The sequence below is a fragment of the Nerophis ophidion genome, linkage group LG22, assembly GCF_033978795.1.
Source record: "Nerophis ophidion isolate RoL-2023_Sa linkage group LG22, RoL_Noph_v1.0, whole genome shotgun sequence".
NCBI lineage: Eukaryota > Metazoa > Chordata > Actinopteri > Syngnathiformes > Syngnathidae > Nerophis > Nerophis ophidion.
The window spans coordinates 20,559,922-20,577,248 of NC_084632.1; the positions used below are offsets into that span (position 1 = coordinate 20,559,922).

General features: G+C 39.9%; 1 protein-coding gene across 3 annotated transcripts in view; it reads right to left on the reverse strand.

Moving 5' to 3' along the window:
- rabgap1l (RAB GTPase activating protein 1-like) overlaps positions 1-17,327 on the reverse strand; it is a 258,076-nt gene that overhangs the window by 2,122 nt on the left and 238,627 nt on the right. For all 3 annotated transcript variants that reach the window (XM_061883477.1, XM_061883478.1, XM_061883479.1), the window contains 5 exons: positions 10,059-10,169; positions 9,772-9,876; positions 7,387-7,470; positions 7,178-7,249; positions 3,869-4,069 (listed from right to left, as the gene is read on the reverse strand). In XM_061883477.1, the coding sequence (XP_061739461.1) occupies positions 3,869-4,069; positions 7,178-7,249; positions 7,387-7,470; positions 9,772-9,876; positions 10,059-10,169 (573 nt within the window). The remainder of the gene's footprint in view (positions 1-3,868; positions 4,070-7,177; positions 7,250-7,386; positions 7,471-9,771; positions 9,877-10,058; positions 10,170-17,327) is intronic.

The following is a 17,327-nucleotide window of genomic DNA, read 5'->3' on the forward strand; positions in this document are numbered from 1 at the left end:
TTGTTCAATTAATATTGGAGAAGTCACAGTAGAAAGATGGAGTTGGGAAGCTTTTAGCCTTTAGCCACACAAACACACGGTGATTCCTTGTTTAAAATTCCTGGAGGTGAAACTTTCCTATGGATCACAGAGCGGTCAACCCAACATGGATCCCTACCAAATGACAACCAGCAGGTTTCGGTGAGACAATTGTTGTTAAAAAGTCAGCTGAGCTTGTGCCGTCCATAGCTGCCGTCGACTTCCCTGAGACACTGCGCGTCAAGACACCCGGGGAGACAACCTTCCGACTGTCAGGTACTATTTAACTCACTAAAACACTAGCAACACAATAGAAAGAAAAGGGATTTCCCAGAATTATCCTAGTAAATGTCTCTAAAAACATCGGAATCCGTCCCAATGCAATCACATTGTTTATTTTACTTTTTTTTTTTTATTATTATTTTTTTTCTAGTCCGTCGCTATCAATATCCACAAACACTAATCTTTCATCCTTGCTCAAATTAATGGGGAAATTGACGTTTTCTCGTTCCGAATGGCACTTTTTGTTGGAGGCTCCCATTAAAAATAATGTGAATTTGTGAGGAGCCATCACACGTGTGACGTCATCGTCTGCGACTTCCGGTAGAGGCAGGGCTTTTCTCTTAACACCGAAAGTTGCGAACTTTATCGTGGATGTTCTCTACTAAATCCTTTCAGCAAAAATATGGCAATATCGCAAAATGATCAAGTATGACACATAGAATGGACCTGCTATCCCCGTTTGAATAAGAAAATCTCATTTCAGTAGGCCTTTATTATAATGGGAGTACATGTACCACTAAACAGGGCTAGGCTATGCGGTTGCTTAGTGGGGACCACATTATTATAGCAACCGATCATTTCAGTAGCTTCTCATCACTGTGGTTGTCGTGCTCTGCAGGTGTTTGCTTGTTTGACTTTGATGGACTGAATTTTCTCCTGAAGACAACATTCCAGTTGCAGAAAGCAGGGCTGGACAAGTAGCCACCACATAAACCGTCACTACCAACCACGGGGCGGTATAGCTCGGTTGGCAGAGTGGCCGTGCCAGCAACTTGAGGGTTGCAGGTTCGATCCCCGCTTCCGCCATCCTAGTCACTGCCGTTGTGTCCTTGGGAAAGACACTTTACCCACCTGCTCCCAGTGCCACCCACACTGGTTTAAATGTAAAAACGTGATATTGGGTTTCACTATGTAAAGCGCTTTGAGTCACTAGAGAAAAAGCGCTGTATAAATATAATTCACTTCACTTTACTTCACACAGAAAAGACATTTGAAGCCAGCGAATTCAGACATCCGTTTGTGAGGCATTTATATCATTACAACTTATATTGTAAGTTTACTTTTATGAGAAACAACATTTTCCTGACTGATATAAATATGAACACTTTAGAAGACAATGCTTCTTATAATGTAAAAGTTAAAAGACACTAAACTGTATATTATTGTTTGTCCATCCACCCATCCACTACCGCTTATTCCCTTCGGGTTGCGGGGGGCGCCGGAGCCTATCTCAGCTACAATCGGGCGGAAGGCGGCGTACACCCTGGACAAGTCGCCACCTCATCGCAGGGCCAACACAGATAGACAGACAACATTCACACTCACATTCACACACTAGGGCCAATTTAGTGTTGCCAATCAACCTATCCCCAGGTGCATGTTTACATTGTTATTTTAAAAACATCAACTTGCTTGAAACAATACAGTAGATGTTCCTACACAATTATCTGCACATTGGGTTAGGGTTAAAAAAAATAAAAACAATTTAACCTTATGTTTGTGACACTTCATTTTACAAACTATGGCATTTTTACCAAGATTTATTTTTGGACAAATACCGCAGTAATTTCGCAACGTGGCCTTAACACCGTGATAATACATCCCTAGCGATTTTAACACCTCCAATTTGTTGTTAAATAAATAAATAATAAATGGGTTGTACTTGTATAGCGCTTTTCTACCTTCAAGGTACTCAAAGCGCTTTGACAATACTTCCACATTTACCCATTCACACACACATTCACACACTGATGGAGGGAGCTGCCATGCAAGGCGCTAACCATCACCCATCAGGAGCAAGGGTGAAGTGTCTTGCTCAGGACACAACAGACGTGACGAGGTTGGTACTAGGTGGGGATTGAACCAAGGACCCTCGGGTTACGCACGGCCACTCTCCCACTGCGCCACGCCGTCCCAACACAGAAAACTACAATTAAAATGCATGTTACAATAAAACACATGGTGTTTAAGTACAATACTTACATTATCAACACTTTTTTGCACGCAAGAAAACACCCTTGTATAAAAATCCTTAGTAACAAGCCATAATTGCAATGTCCCCGCAAAAAGAACGAGTTTGAGACCCCTGCTTTAAAGCAAAAAGCGAATAAAAGAAATAAAGAACATAGTTAGTGACTGTTGCTATTTTTAATTCTACTTATTTCACTCACTATTGTACACTTGTGTTACTTTTACAGCCTCTTCTTTTCCTGACTATACTGTACAAATGAATTATGAACAAATGAAGTGTACTGTAGGTCAGATTTTATTATCTTGATTAACATGTGCCATCATCTTCCGCTTATCCGACCTCGGATAAGCGGAAGATGATGGATGGATGGAACATGTGCGTTGGTATTATCCATGAAACACAATAACTATTTTGATCACGTCCTATTGTATTATATGATTATACATATGTTAAAGGCCTACTGAAACCCACTACTACCGACCACGCAGACTGATAGTTTATATATCAATGATGAAATATTAACATTGCAACACATGCCAATATGGCCGGTTTAATTTACTAAATTGCAATTTTAAATTTCTCGTGGCGTTTCTTGTTGAAAACGTTGCGGAATGATGACGCGTGCCCGTGACGTCACGGATTGTCAGGAAATATTAGCGCAGCACTATTCGCGGCTAAAAGTCGTCTCTTTTCATCGTGCAATCAAACAGTATCCTAGACATCTGTGTTGCTGAATCTTTTGCAATTTGTTCAATTAATAATGGAGAAGTCAAAGTAGAACGATGGAGTTGGGAAGCTTTAGCCTTTAGCCACACAAACACGTGGTGATTCTTTGTTTAAAATTTCCGGATGTGAAGCTTTAATATGGATCAGAGCGGTCAAGCGAACATGGATCACGACTACATGTCAACCGGCAGGTTTCGGTGAGAAAATTGTGTTAACAAGTCGACTCTTACAGGAGATCTGTGGAGTTTGCGCCGTCCTTGTATCTGCCGTAGACTTCCCTCAGACACTGGCCTCAAGACACCCGTGGACACACCCCTCCGACTATCAGGTACTATTTAATCTCACTAAAACACTAGCAACACAATAGAAAGATAAGGGATTCCCCAGAATTATCCTAGTAACTGTGTCTAAAAACATCTGAATCCGTCCCAATGCAATCGCCTTTTTTTTTTTAAACTTTTTTTATTTATTTTTTTTAGTCCTTCGCTATCAATATCATCATCCACGAATCTTTCATCCTCGCTCAAATTAATGGGGAAATTGTCATTTTCTCGGTCCGAATAGCTCTTGCTGCTGGAGGCTCCCATTAAAAACAATGTGAGGACGTGAGGAGCCCTCACCCTTGTGACGTCATCGTCTGCGATTTGCGGTAAAGACAAGGCTTTTTTATCAGCACCAAAAGTTGCAAACTTTATCGTCGATGTTCTCTACTAAAACATTTCAGCAAAAATATGGCAATATCGTGAAATGATCAAGTATGACACATAGAATGGACCTGCTATACCCGTTTAAATAAGAAGATCTCATTTCAGTAGGCCTTTAAATGTTGATACACCGTGTCATACAAGTAGAATAGTTCCTGCTGCCCACCTGGATGCGACACTTGGCCTCCACCAGCTGTAGTTTGGTCTGTGCCAGCTCCAATTCCATCTGCCTGAGCTGCTCCTTCAGTCCGTCCTTCTCCTCGTCCAGCGGCTCTGAGCAGGCTTTGTCATGGCCTGGCGACGACACCTGGAGGGACCCCATTGTGCTGAACAGGTCCCTGCAGTGCTCGCAGCCTGTTACTTTACTCTGCACACAAATACATAAATTAAGTAAGGAGGTGGACACTACCGTTAATTCACATTTTTCTATTTTTACAATCTAGCTACTTGGACAATTACATTACTTGTACCTATAAGTACCACTTTATTGTTGCAATGTCACTGTTAGATGGTGGTCTGTTGGCAAATTATACAGCTCCCGCCATCAATGTGTGAATGTGTGTGTGAATGGGTGATTGTGAAAATAGTGTCAAAGCGCTTTGAGTACCTTGAAGGTAGAAAAGCACTATATACAGTGGGGCAAAAAAGTATTTAGTCAGCAACCTATTGTGCAAGTTCTACCACTTAAAATGATGACAGAGGTCTGTAATTTTCATCATAGGTACACTTCAACTGTGACAGAATGTGAAAATAAAATCCAGGAATTCACATTGTAGAAATTTTAAATAATTTATTTGTAAATTATGGTGGAAAATAAGTATTTGGTCAACCATTCAAAGCTCTCACTGATGGAAGGAGGTTTTGGCTCAAAATCTCACGATACATGGCCCCGAAGCATGATGTTTCCACCCCCATGCTTTACAGTAGGTGTGGTGTTCTTGGGATGCAACTTAGTATTCTTCTTCCTCCAAACAAGACGAGTTGAGTTTATACCAAAAAGTTCTATTTTGGTTTCATTTGACCACATGACATTCTCCCAATCCTCTGCTGTATCATCCACGTATCCATTTTGGAGGAAGAAGAATACTGAGTTGCATCCCAAGATCACCACTGTGAAGCATGGGGGTGGAAACATCATGCTTTGGGGCTGTTTTTCTGCTAAGGGGACAGGATGATTGATCCGTGTTAAGGAAAGAATGAATGGGGCCATGTATTGTGAGATTTTGAGCCAAAACCTCCTTCCATCAGTGAGAGCTTTGAATGGTTGACCAAATACTTATTTTCCACCATAATTTACAAATAAATTCTTTAAAATTCCTACAATATGAAGTCCTGGATTTTTTCCCCCATTCTGTCTCTCACAGTTGAAGTGTACCTATGATGAAAATTACAGACCTCTGTCATCATTTTAAGTGGGAGAACTTGCACAATCGGTGGCTGACTAAATACTTTTTTGCCCCACTGTAAGTACAACCCATTTACCATTTTAGTATGATTTCAGATCATTAATAATGCTTGGATTTGAGTTTTTGTGTGTTGTGTGTATGGACACTGGGTATGTCCGAATACTGTCCGTTCGATATGACTAAAAAGAACAAGTATCGGAATATGTCGGTTTACTTGTGCAGAACTGGACAGCCAGTTAGCATCTTAACGTCCTCCAATAAACACACAAGGTAGGCCTTTTCTTGTACTTCAGTGAAGTAATTTCCAAAAGGTAAACATGGTAAGCTATAGGCTACTAGGAGCTAGCGGCTATACAACAGCTATAGCTGTTTGTGCTTATAGGCACAGAGTAACACACAAGCTCAACATACATAATAAGTGTCCTTAATTGAATAATATTGCAGTACAAGACACCCCATTTGTCAATACTACTCAGTGGCCTAGTGGTTAGAGTGTCCGCCCTGAGATCGGTAGGTTGGGAGTTCAAACCCCGGCCGAGTCATACCAAAGACTATACAACGATGGGACCCATTGCCTCCCTGCTTGGCACTCAGAATCAAGGGTTGGAATTGGGGGTTAAATCACCAAAAATGATTCCCGGGCGTGGCAACGCTGCTGTTCTTACTGCTCCCCTCACTTCCCAGGGGATGATCAAGGAGATGGGTCAAATGCAGAGGACAAATTTCACCACACCTAGTGTGTGTGTGACAATAATTGGTACTTTAACTTTAACTAACAGGAATCAAATAATCATAGTTGCATATTACTTACTGATACAAAATTTCCAAGGCAGAAGCGTATTAGAAAAATATCCAGTAACAAATGTGTCTGGATCATTCAACTTGTTGCGTCACAAGATTACTTAATTAATTATTGTGGCCCCTAGGTGAAAAAAACAATTCCCACACCATTTCAACTTAATTAAAGACAACAAAGTCCATTCCGGGTGGTTAATAATTAGAGATGTCCGATACTTTCTGCCTGCCGATATTATCGGGCAATAAATGCTTTAAAATGTAATATCTGAAATTATCGGTATCGGTTTTAAAAACGCCAAATTTATGACTTTTTAAAATGCCGCTGTGTACACGGACGTAGGAAAAAGAACAAAGCGCCAATAAACCTTAGAGCCACTGCCTTTGCATGTCGGCCCAGTCACATAATATCCAAGCTTTTCACACACACAAATGAATGCAATCAATAATTGGTCAACAGCCATACAGTTCACACTGAGGGTGGCAGTATAAACAACTTTAACACTGTTACAAATATGCGCCACACTGTGAACGCACACCAAACAAGAATGACAAACACATTTCGGGAGAACATCCGCACCGTAACACAACATAAACACAACAGAACAAATACCCAGAACCCCTTGCAGCACTAACTCTTCCAGGACGCTACAATATATACCCCTGCTACACCCTACACCCCCCCACCTCAATCTCCTCATGCTCTCCCAGGGCGAGCATGTCCCAAATTCCAAGCTGCTGTTAAAATGTTAAAAAAAAGGCATGTATAAAAAAATAATGCATTTTGTGACTTCAATAATAAATATGGCAGTGCCATTATGGCATTTTTTTCCATAACTTGAGTTGATATGTTTTGGAAAACGTTGTTACATTGTTTAATGCATCCAGCGGGGCATCACAACAAAATTAGGCATAATAATGTGTTAATTCCACGACTGTATATATCAGTATCGGTTGATATCGGTATCAGTAATTAAGAGTTGGACAATATTGGAATATCCGATATCGGCAATAATTATTGGACATCTCTATTAATAATGAATAGGGTAGTGTTTTTCATACCTAACATTGTTCCCTGTTTGAGTCATATCAATTGATTGACCCTTTTTTAACATTCCCCCCAACAATGTATGTACGATTTGTGCTAATATTGTATCAAGGCACCAATATCAGTATTGTATCGGAAGTGAACAAGATGCATCATAACACCAGGTTCTAAAAAGCTAACTTGCCTCTGCTGCCTTATCAACAGAAATTAATTACCAGAACCTCACCTTGACAATGTCCAGCTCCTCCTTTGTTGCCGCCTGCTGCTTTTCCAGCCTGGTGCTGAGCTGAGAACAGATCTGAAACACCAGGCCAGTCTTCTTAGTTTACATTTGAACTAAAGGCTTCACTTAATTAGTTTTGACTAAGAAAAGAAACTATGTAATATCTGGTTTAAATGTGTCAAATGTCATGCTTTCAGCTGAAATATTCTGACCTGTTTGTACTCGGATATGATCGCTGTGGTTTTCTTGATCTCCAATTCGGCTTTTTCCAGTTCCCTCCTGAAAACTTCCTTCAGCTGGGAGTGCCAAAAATAGACAGTGATTTATAAAAAAAAAAACCTCAGTGACAGAAAACGAGTAATGGGACACAAAGGAACAATCCATCTCTTACTAAAGGTTCATGTTGGCATTTAATAACTGTGCCAAACACTGACTGACTGACAATATATTTAAACTATTGCCTCCGGGGTCACAAAAACACCTGCAATGTTTTATGGTGGAATACTTATACAGTAGTACCTCAATTTAAGAGTACCCCAACCTTTCAAATAAGAGCTGTCTCTTGACTAATCTTTACGTTTTAAGCGCAAACATGTGGGTTACAGGGATCCTGACCACTAAATGGCGTCGAAAATGCCACTGTGAACCCCGTAAAATCCGCTCAAATCATCTGGTCTTACTGGCTTGCATTAGCTTGTAACTAGAGATTGACATAACTTGGTTTTCTAGCCATAGTAAACAAGAAGGTGAGTGTGGAGGACAGTGCTGAGAAGAAGTGGAAGATATTCATTAAATGAAAGAAATAATCAAAATATGACAGAGCGAGTTGCCAACTTGGCAAACCAATTCGAACATATCACTGCCAGTCTGCACCATACTGAATCAGAATGAGTCTAATGCCAACTAAAAATGTTAAAAATAATGCATTAACACCAGTGATTTAACCATGAAAATAAGGAAGCGCTGCGGATGTTGTGTTTGACGGAGAAACAGCTGGAAGGCTATACCGTAGAAGTCCACTCTCCAAAGTTAAGACTGCACATTATTATTACCTTACTTCATAAATGTACTGTAGTTGTTAGAAGTACATTCTATTGTACGGTTTTTGTAATATTTCTCATCTAAAAGTTAGTTTTTCTTTTTAAAATCCATGTCAGATGTTAAAATTGTTTTGGGATAACAAGCACAAGGCTGATTTAAATTGATTCAAATAGGAGACGTTGATTTGAGATGCGACTGTTTTGAGTTAAGAGCTCTGTCAGAGAACCAATTAAGCTTGTAAGTTGAGATACTACTGTATTCATTGGTAATCGGAAACATCAATATTACCAGTCGCTCTGAAAGATACAAGCTATACCTATAAAGTTAATTACCTTTATGTCAGTGTCAACAATCCTCCTATGATCTATTAATGCTCCATCTATATCGTTTATTGATTGATACTAGTGACTATTGTAGACTATTATTATATACAGTGGGGCAAAAAAGTGTTTAGTCAGCCACCGATTGTGCAAGTTCTCCCACTTAAAATGATGACAGAGGTCTGTAATTTTCATCATAGGTACACTTCAACTGTGAGAGACAGAATGTGGGAAAAAAATCCAGGAATTCACATTGTAGGAATTTTAAAGAATTTATTTGTAAATTATGGTGGAAAATAAGTATTTGGTTTAACCATTCAAAGTTCTCACTGATGGAAGGAGGTTTTGGCTCAAAATCTCACGATACATGGCCCCATTCATTCTTTCCTTAACACGGATCAGTCGTCCTGTCCCCTTAGCAGAAAAACAGCCCCAAAGCATGATGTTTCCATCCCCAAGCTTCACAGTAGTTATGGTGTTCTTGGGATGCAACTCAGTATTCTTCTTCCTCCAAACACGACGAGTTGAGTTTATACCAAAATGGATACATGAATGATACAGCAGAGGATTGGGAGAATGTCATGTGGTCAGATGAAACCAAAATAGAACTTTTTGGTATAAACTCAACTTGTTGTGTTTGGAGGAAGAAGAATACTGAGTTGCATCCCAAGACCACCATACCTACTGTGAAGCATGGGGGTGGAAACATCATGCTTGGGGCTCTTTTTCTGCTAAGGGGACAGGACGATTGATCCGTGTTAAGGAAAGAATGAATGGGGCCATGTATCGTGAGATTTTGAGCCAAAACCTCCTTCCATCAGTGAGAGCTTTGAATGGTTGACCAAATACTTATTTTCAACCATAATTTACAAATACATTCTTTAAAATTCCGACAATGTGAATTCCTGGATTTTTTTTTTCACATTCTGTCTCTCACAGTTGAAGTGTACCTATGATGAAAATTACAGACCTCTGTCATCATTTTAAGTGGGAGAACTTGCACAATCGGTGGCTGACTAAATACTTTCTTGCCCCACTGTATTGATGCTGCATCTTTATCGTTTATCGATTGATACTAGTGACTATTGTAGACTATTATTATATAAAGTATAAACAAACCAGTCTCAAATGGTGCATTTAGATTTCATTTCCTGGTACATTCATATAATGAAAGATGATGATTCAAATGCACTCTAATGCTTTTTAGGCAGATGGTAAAGGGAGGCCAGATGTTACCTGAGCGGTCTCCTCCTCCTGCCGTCTTTTCTCCTCTTCCGTCTCCACCAGACGTTGCTTGGTGCTGAGCAGCTCTTTGTTCAGCACGTCAGACTTGTCTTCGGCCTGAATGCATGTAAAACAGTCATTTACACATAAGGCTTACAACACAGCAGAGCTTGTAAACCAGCAGCCACTAAATATGAAGTCCACACGTTCAATCTCACCAACGACACCCGGTACCAGCATTATAGATCCGTACAATGTAGCTTGTGGAAGGTGAACATTTTTTTTGTGGTTACTATTACCTGGTCAAGATCTTTCCGAAGAGCAATCTTACTGGTAACCAACTCATGGGCCAAGTCGTCATTCTCTTGCTCTAGTCTCATACTGGCCTCTTGAAGACGGCGGTTCTCCCTCTAGAAACACAAATAAATACATAATGATGTAAGGTATTGGATAGGAGGCTGCTGTCTACGTCAAACCACATACTGTACATGCATCATCAGCTACGTTTCAGATGTTCTTATGAATACATGCCTCCTCAAAACATTCTACTGGTAATGGTGCTGAATGCTAAAATGATAAATGTCTCTATGGATAAATACTGGCTTTATCTACTATTAATCACAGGTTTGCTGTGGATTTATTTGGATTTAATCACAATTACTGGTAGATATAATTTGGGGACAGTGTGGCGCAGTTGGGAGAGTGACTGTGCCAGCAACCTGAGGGTTCCTGGTTCAATCCCCAATTCTACTATCCTAGTCACGTCTGTTGTGTCCTTGAGCAAGACATTTCACTCTTGTTCCTGATGGGTCCTGGTTAGCGCCTTGCATTGCAGCTCCCGCCATCAGTGTGTGAACGTGTGTGTGAATGGGTGAATGTGGAAATAGTGTAAAGCGCTTTGAGTTCCTTAAAAAGGTAGAAAACCCATTTACCATTTTTTATCATTTTAATCTAAATTATATTAATCAGCTTCACGGTGGCAGAGGGGTTAGTGTGTCTGCCTCACAATACAAAGGTCCTGCAGTCCTGGGTTCAAATCCAGGCTCGGGATCTTTCTGTGTGGAGTTTGCATGTTCTCCCCGTGAATGCGTGGGTTCCCTCCAGGTACTCCGGCTTCCTCCCACTTCCAAAGACATGCACCTGGGGATAGGTTGATTGGCAACACTAATTTGGCCCTAGTGTGTGAATGTGTGTGTGAATGTTGTCTGTCTATCTGTGTTGGCCCTGCGATGAGGTGGCGACTTCTCCAGGGTGTATCCCGCCTTCCGCCCGATTGTAGCTGAGATAGGCGCCAGCGCCCCCCGCCACCCCAAAAGGGAATAAGCGGTAGACAATGGATGGATGGATTAATCGTTTTATTTTGCATGAGGGAAGAGATACAAGAAACAAAGGAATATCCATCCATCCACTTTCTACCGCTTATTCCCTTTGGAGTCGCGGGGGGGCGCTGGTGCCTATCTCAGCTACAATCGGGCGGAAGGCGGTGCACACCCTGGACAAGTCGACACCTCATCGCAGGGCCAACACAGATAGACAGACAACATTCACACTCACATTCACACACTAGGGCCAATTTACTGTTGCCAATCAACCTATCCCCAGGTGCATGTCTTTGAATAGAATAGAATAGAATAGAACAGAAAAGAAAGTATTTTATTGAAGTGGGAGGAAGCCGGAGTACCCGGAGGGAACCCACGCAGTCAAGGGGAGAATATGCAAACTCCACACAGAAAGATCCCGAGCCCGGAATTGAACCCAGGACTACTCAGGACCTTCGTATTGTGAGGCAGATGCACTAACCCCTCTGCCACCGTGCTGCCCACAATGGAATATACTATATGCATTTAACATGTTCATTAAACACCTTTAACATGATGGTAACAAAAAACACTGTTTATCTAAACAAACATTTATTGACCAGGACCTTCGTATTGTGAGGCAGATGCCCTAACCCCTCTTCCACCGTGCTGCCCACAATGGAATATATTATATGCATTTAACATGTTCATTAAACACCTTTAACATGATGGTGACAAAAAACACGGTTTATCTAAACAAACATTTATTGACCGTTAATGTGGTACATGTAATCTGCAACTTTAAAGGCCTACTGAAACCCACTACTAGCGACCACGCAGTCTGATAATTTATATATCAATAATGAAATATTAACATTGCAACACATGCCAATACGGCCTTTTTAGTTTACTAAATTGCAATTTAAAATTTCCGACAAAGTGTCGTGTTGAAAACGTTGCGGTATGATGACGCGTGCGTTTGACGTCTCGGGTTGTCGCGGACATTATTTTCCAGCCCGATCCAAGCTATAAGTAGTCTGCTTTAATCGCATAATTACACAGTATTCTGGACATCTGTGTTGCTGAATCTTTTGCAATTTGTTCAATTAATAATGGAGAAGTCAAAGTAGAAAGATGGAGGTGGGAAGCTTTTAGCCATTTGCCACACAAACACAGCCAGTGTTTCCTTGTTTAAAATTCCCGAAGATGAAGCTTTACTATGGATCAGAGCGGTCAAGCGAACATGGATCCCGACCACATGTCAACCGGCAGGTTTCGGTGAGAAAATTGTGGTAATAAGTTGTCTCTTACCGTAGTTATGAGCGGAACCAGCGTCCTCCTGCAGCTGCTGCGGCGACTATTACCTCCTCCCACGGAGACACTGGCGGTCACTACACCCGTGGCCACACCCCTCTGACTTTCAGGTACTATATAATCTCACTAAAACACTAGCAACACAATAGGCGGATAACGGATTTTCCAGAATTATCCTAGTAAATGTGTCTAATAACATCTGAATCGCTCGCACTGCAGTCGCCTTTTTTTTTTCTTCTAGTCCTTCACTATCAATATCCTCATCCACGAATCTTTCATCCTCGCTCAAATTAATGGGGAAATTGTCGCTTTCTCGGTCCGAATCGCTCTAGCTGCTGGTGGCTATGATTGTAAACAATGTGAGGACGTGAGGAGCTCTACAACCCGTGACGTCACACGCACATCGTCTGCTACTTCCGGTAAAGGCAAGGCTTTTTTTTAGCGACCAAAAGTTGTGAACTTTATCGTCAATGTTCTCTACTAAATCCTTTCAGCAAAAATATGGCAATATCTCGAAATGATCAAGTATGACACATAGAATGGACCTGCTATCCCCGTTTAAATAAGAAAATCTCATTTCAGTAGGCCTTTAAGATTGAAGTGTTTTGGTGAAGAAAAAAAAAACCCTCCTTCATTTATATTGATCGACTCTTTTGTCATTGTTTTTTGTACCAATATTTCCCATTAGGAGGGCCAACGTGCTGTTTAGCGTTTTCCACATTTGTTGTTGGGTCATTTAGCGTGTCGCGACTGGATCAACATCCCATTTGTGCAAGCATTACAATAATGCTACGAGGACAAACAACCCAAAATGTGTTGACAAAAATAAGCCAGGGATTTTAAGTCATTCTGCGCTAGGGACAAGTACATTTCACATTTGAATCGATACGTTACCAATTTCAGGTACCTGGGAATTTAATAGTAAACAGTACTCATTTTTGGTACTTCCGTTTTTGTCCATGTGTTAATAAATATTAATATGTTTAATATTTTTTTATTTCATTTAACATTGAGCAGATAATGAGAACTTTGCTGTCCAGCTGTTATATCTTCATTTCTTACAAGTCTTAGTCTCATCTGCAATTCCAAAACATTAGACCGCAGTAGTACAAAGACTACGGTGTGTTGCTGAGTCAGAGTAGTCTTCGCCACGAGCTGAATCAAGTCTTTTGTTGCGTCCTAAAAAGTGTTTATACTGTAAGTAATGTATTTACTACACACTTGCTGTTTGACTGTAACCTGCATCTTATTTTTAGTTTTCATTACCTAATTTTGAAGTGGTAAAATCGCCATGTAAAATGGCTAATGGTAATCAGTGGCATGTCTAAGGGGAAATCCAATGTAAAATAGCATTGAGCTAGCGCATTTTAAAAAGTGGATCCTGACTCTACGTATGAGTGTTTTCTATCAGGCATACTTGCTTTGGTGGCATGAAATTGATTTTATGTGAATCTATATCTGGTGAAGTCGTTTGGTGCGTATAAAAGTACCAAATTTGATACATATCCCTAGACTGCTCAGCAGATATGATTGATTATTCTGGGGTATTGGGTTAATTTTGACACCCCTAATAAATAAGGTAAAATAACATGCACCTATTAAACTGTATTTAAGTATTTAGTTAGATAATTGCTCCATTGTGGGAAGTGTACAGACAACTTTTGTGAACTATAAATGTTAACATGCTACAGAGTCAATGAAATTCAGGGAAATAAGGAATCTAATGCTGGTTAATAAAACACGTATGTGTGATATATACATATGGGTGTGTATTATAGTCCAAAATTACTTTGTTCTGTCATTTATTTCAATTGGAACTTAGCTTTTTAACAGCAGATTCATTGGAGATCATTGGAGTCTCATGACTGCCATGTCTCACATGACGACGCTGCTCTAATGAGACTGTTGTCATGGCTAAGCAAAGTCACCCGACACAGACAGCTTTTACACAACGTCTTCTGCTTCAAATTTACAATTTACCCCGTAACATACTCACACATGCCAACATAAGTATTATTGGGCTGCTTAAATAACATTGCATTGCTTGGACATGTTCATCTAAGGTAAACTCGCAAATATAGTTTAAATGTCACTGTTGTGAGACCATTTGTCACTTCCTGTCAACATAAGTCTATTTCAGGCAATTACAAAGAGAGCAAGACGGTATATTGCACTGCTAAATTGCACAATAGCCATATCACAGGGAAATATGCTCACAAAAATTTGCAATAATTGACTTGCTAATTTTCTTATAATAATTTGAGAGGGAGCAGAAGCAGCTTACCACAATCTGCAATCCAGAGTCACAATGTCTTGCTATCAAGCCTGCTGCAGCACAAACTAAAGTTTAACACATGATCCTGACAGTAGTTTCCCCTCTCACTTGAACACTTTTCAGCTTCCCTCTCTCTCTTTCTCACTCTGCTAGGTTCTAGTCGTTCTTATGAACTGAAATATGAAAGTGAATAATAAGTAAAGTTGCATGAAGCAAACAACAGAAAAGATGCAAGGTAGAGAAGAGAGAAGACGGACATAAGTAATGCAAGTCCCCAACAAACACTGTACTTATGTGCCTACAATAGGAACGCGTTCTTTCTTCTTGATTTTAAAAAGCCTTTCTATTGGCGGAAGAGGAAATGACTCTAGTCCAACATCTTATCAGCAGTAAACGTTTCCTGCCTTCATTACAGAACCAGAAAGATATAGTTTTTACTGTAGTTATGTTGTGTGCTTTGCTCATAAATGCAATTATTTTTATTTATATACAGTGCATCCAGGCAGTATTCACAGTGCTTCACGTTTCTTTTTTTTTTACATGTTGTTATGCTACAGCCTTATTCCAAAATAGAATTGCATTCATTTAAAAAATTCTAAAGACAGTGCCTTGTAATGACAATGTACATTTTTTTTTAAGTAGCAAATTAATTACAAAATAAAGAAACGTTTTAAAAATGTACATACACATTCACAGCTTTTGTTAAACACTTTGCTGATTTGGCAGAAAATTACAGCCTAAAGTCTGTTTGAATATTATTCCACAAGATTGGCACTCCAATCTTTGGGCAGTTTTGCCCATTCCTCTTTGCAGCACCTCTCAAGCTCTATCAAGTTGGAAGGGAAGCGTTGGTTTTCATTCAGATTGTCTCTGGTTCTTGGTCAGTTAGGTTTGACTCTGTCAGAGTTACACCATTCCTCCGTGGAGGCAGGAGAACTTTCCAGAAGAACAACCATCTCTGCAGCAATCCACTAATCAGGCCCGTATGGTAGAGTGGCCAGACGGAAGCTGTTTCTTAATAAATCGTTTGCCAACATGCACCTGCAAAACTCTCAGATCATGAGAAATACAATTATTTTGTCTGATGAGACAAAGTTTGAACTTTTTGGTATAAATGCCAGGCATTATGTTTGGAGGAAACCAGGTACCGCCCATCACCAGGCCAATAGCATCCCTACAGTGAAGCATGGTGGTGGCAGCATCATGCTGTGGGGATGTTTTTCAGCGTCAGCAACTTGGAGACTAGTCAGGATGGAGGGAAAGATGAATGCAGCAATGTACAGAGACATCCTGGATGAAAACCAATGCTTCCCTTTCAACCCGATGGAGCTTGAGAGGTGATGCAAAGAGGAATGGCCAAAACTGTCCAAAGATAGGTGTGTCAAGCTTGTGGCATTGTATTGAAAAAAGAGGCTGTAATTTCTGCCAAAGGTGCACCAACAAAGTTTTGAGCAAAGGCTATGGATACTTTTAGATAAAAACAAAACATATCACTTTCTCTTTATGGGGTAATGTCTGTAGAATTGTGAGGACAAAATTCAACTTCGGAAAAAAGCTGTAACATAACCAAATGTGGTAAAAGTGAAGCGCTGGGAATACTTTCTTGTTGCACTGAATATGTCAATGCAATACATATATGATATCCAAAGATTATCGCTACATATGCTCAGGGTCCACATTAACTACCGCATTTTTCGGAATATAAGTCGCAGTTTTTTTCATAGTTTGGCCAGGGGCGCGACTTATACTCAGGAGTGACTTATGTGTGAAATTATTAACACATTCCCGTAAAATATCAAATATTATTTAGCTCATTCACGTAAGAGACTAGACGTATAAGATTTCATGGGATTTATCGATTAGGAGTGACAGATTGTTTGGTAAACGTATAGCATGTTCTATATGTTATAGTTATTTCACCATAATATGTAACGTTAACATACCCGGCACCTTCTCAGTTGGTTATTTATGCGTCATATAACATACCGTCTTTTTCGGACTATAAGTCGCGGTTTTTTTTGTAGTTTGGCCGGGGGTGAGACTGTGGAGAAGATTGCGACTTATAGTCCGAAAAATACGGTACACTTATTCAGCCTGTTTTTCACTATTCTTTATTTATTTTAAATTGCCTTTCAAATGTCTATTCTTGGTGTTGGATTTTATCAAATAAATTTCCCCCCAAAATGCGACTTATACTCCAGTGCGACTTATATAGGTTTTTTCCCTTCTTTATTATGCTTTTTCGGCAGGTGCGACTTATGCTCTGGAGCGACTTATACTCCGAAAAATGCGGTACTTTCTTTACTATTATTTAGATTATTTAATGTTTGACTTAAACTTACAGGCAATTAACATTTTTTGGGAAAAAATAAGGTCACAAACATTGAGTAAAACAGAACAAATGAGAACAAGTTGCAGAGTTATTAGAAAATGTGAATGTCTCATTCTGTAAATAACTCCTGCAGAGTACCAAGAATAGAAATGATGGTTAACCGTGAAAAAAGCAGGTGTGGAATTTGAGGCCAGAATAATAAATGGCTAATAACTTTGGCAATTGCCTTTGAAAAGTGCTGCTATAGTGAATTTTGGGACAGCAGTCGTATATTTCAGTACAGCAGAAAAGTACTTATTTTAATTGAACCACCAGGTAAAGATGACTACAATATAACACATTCAAGATA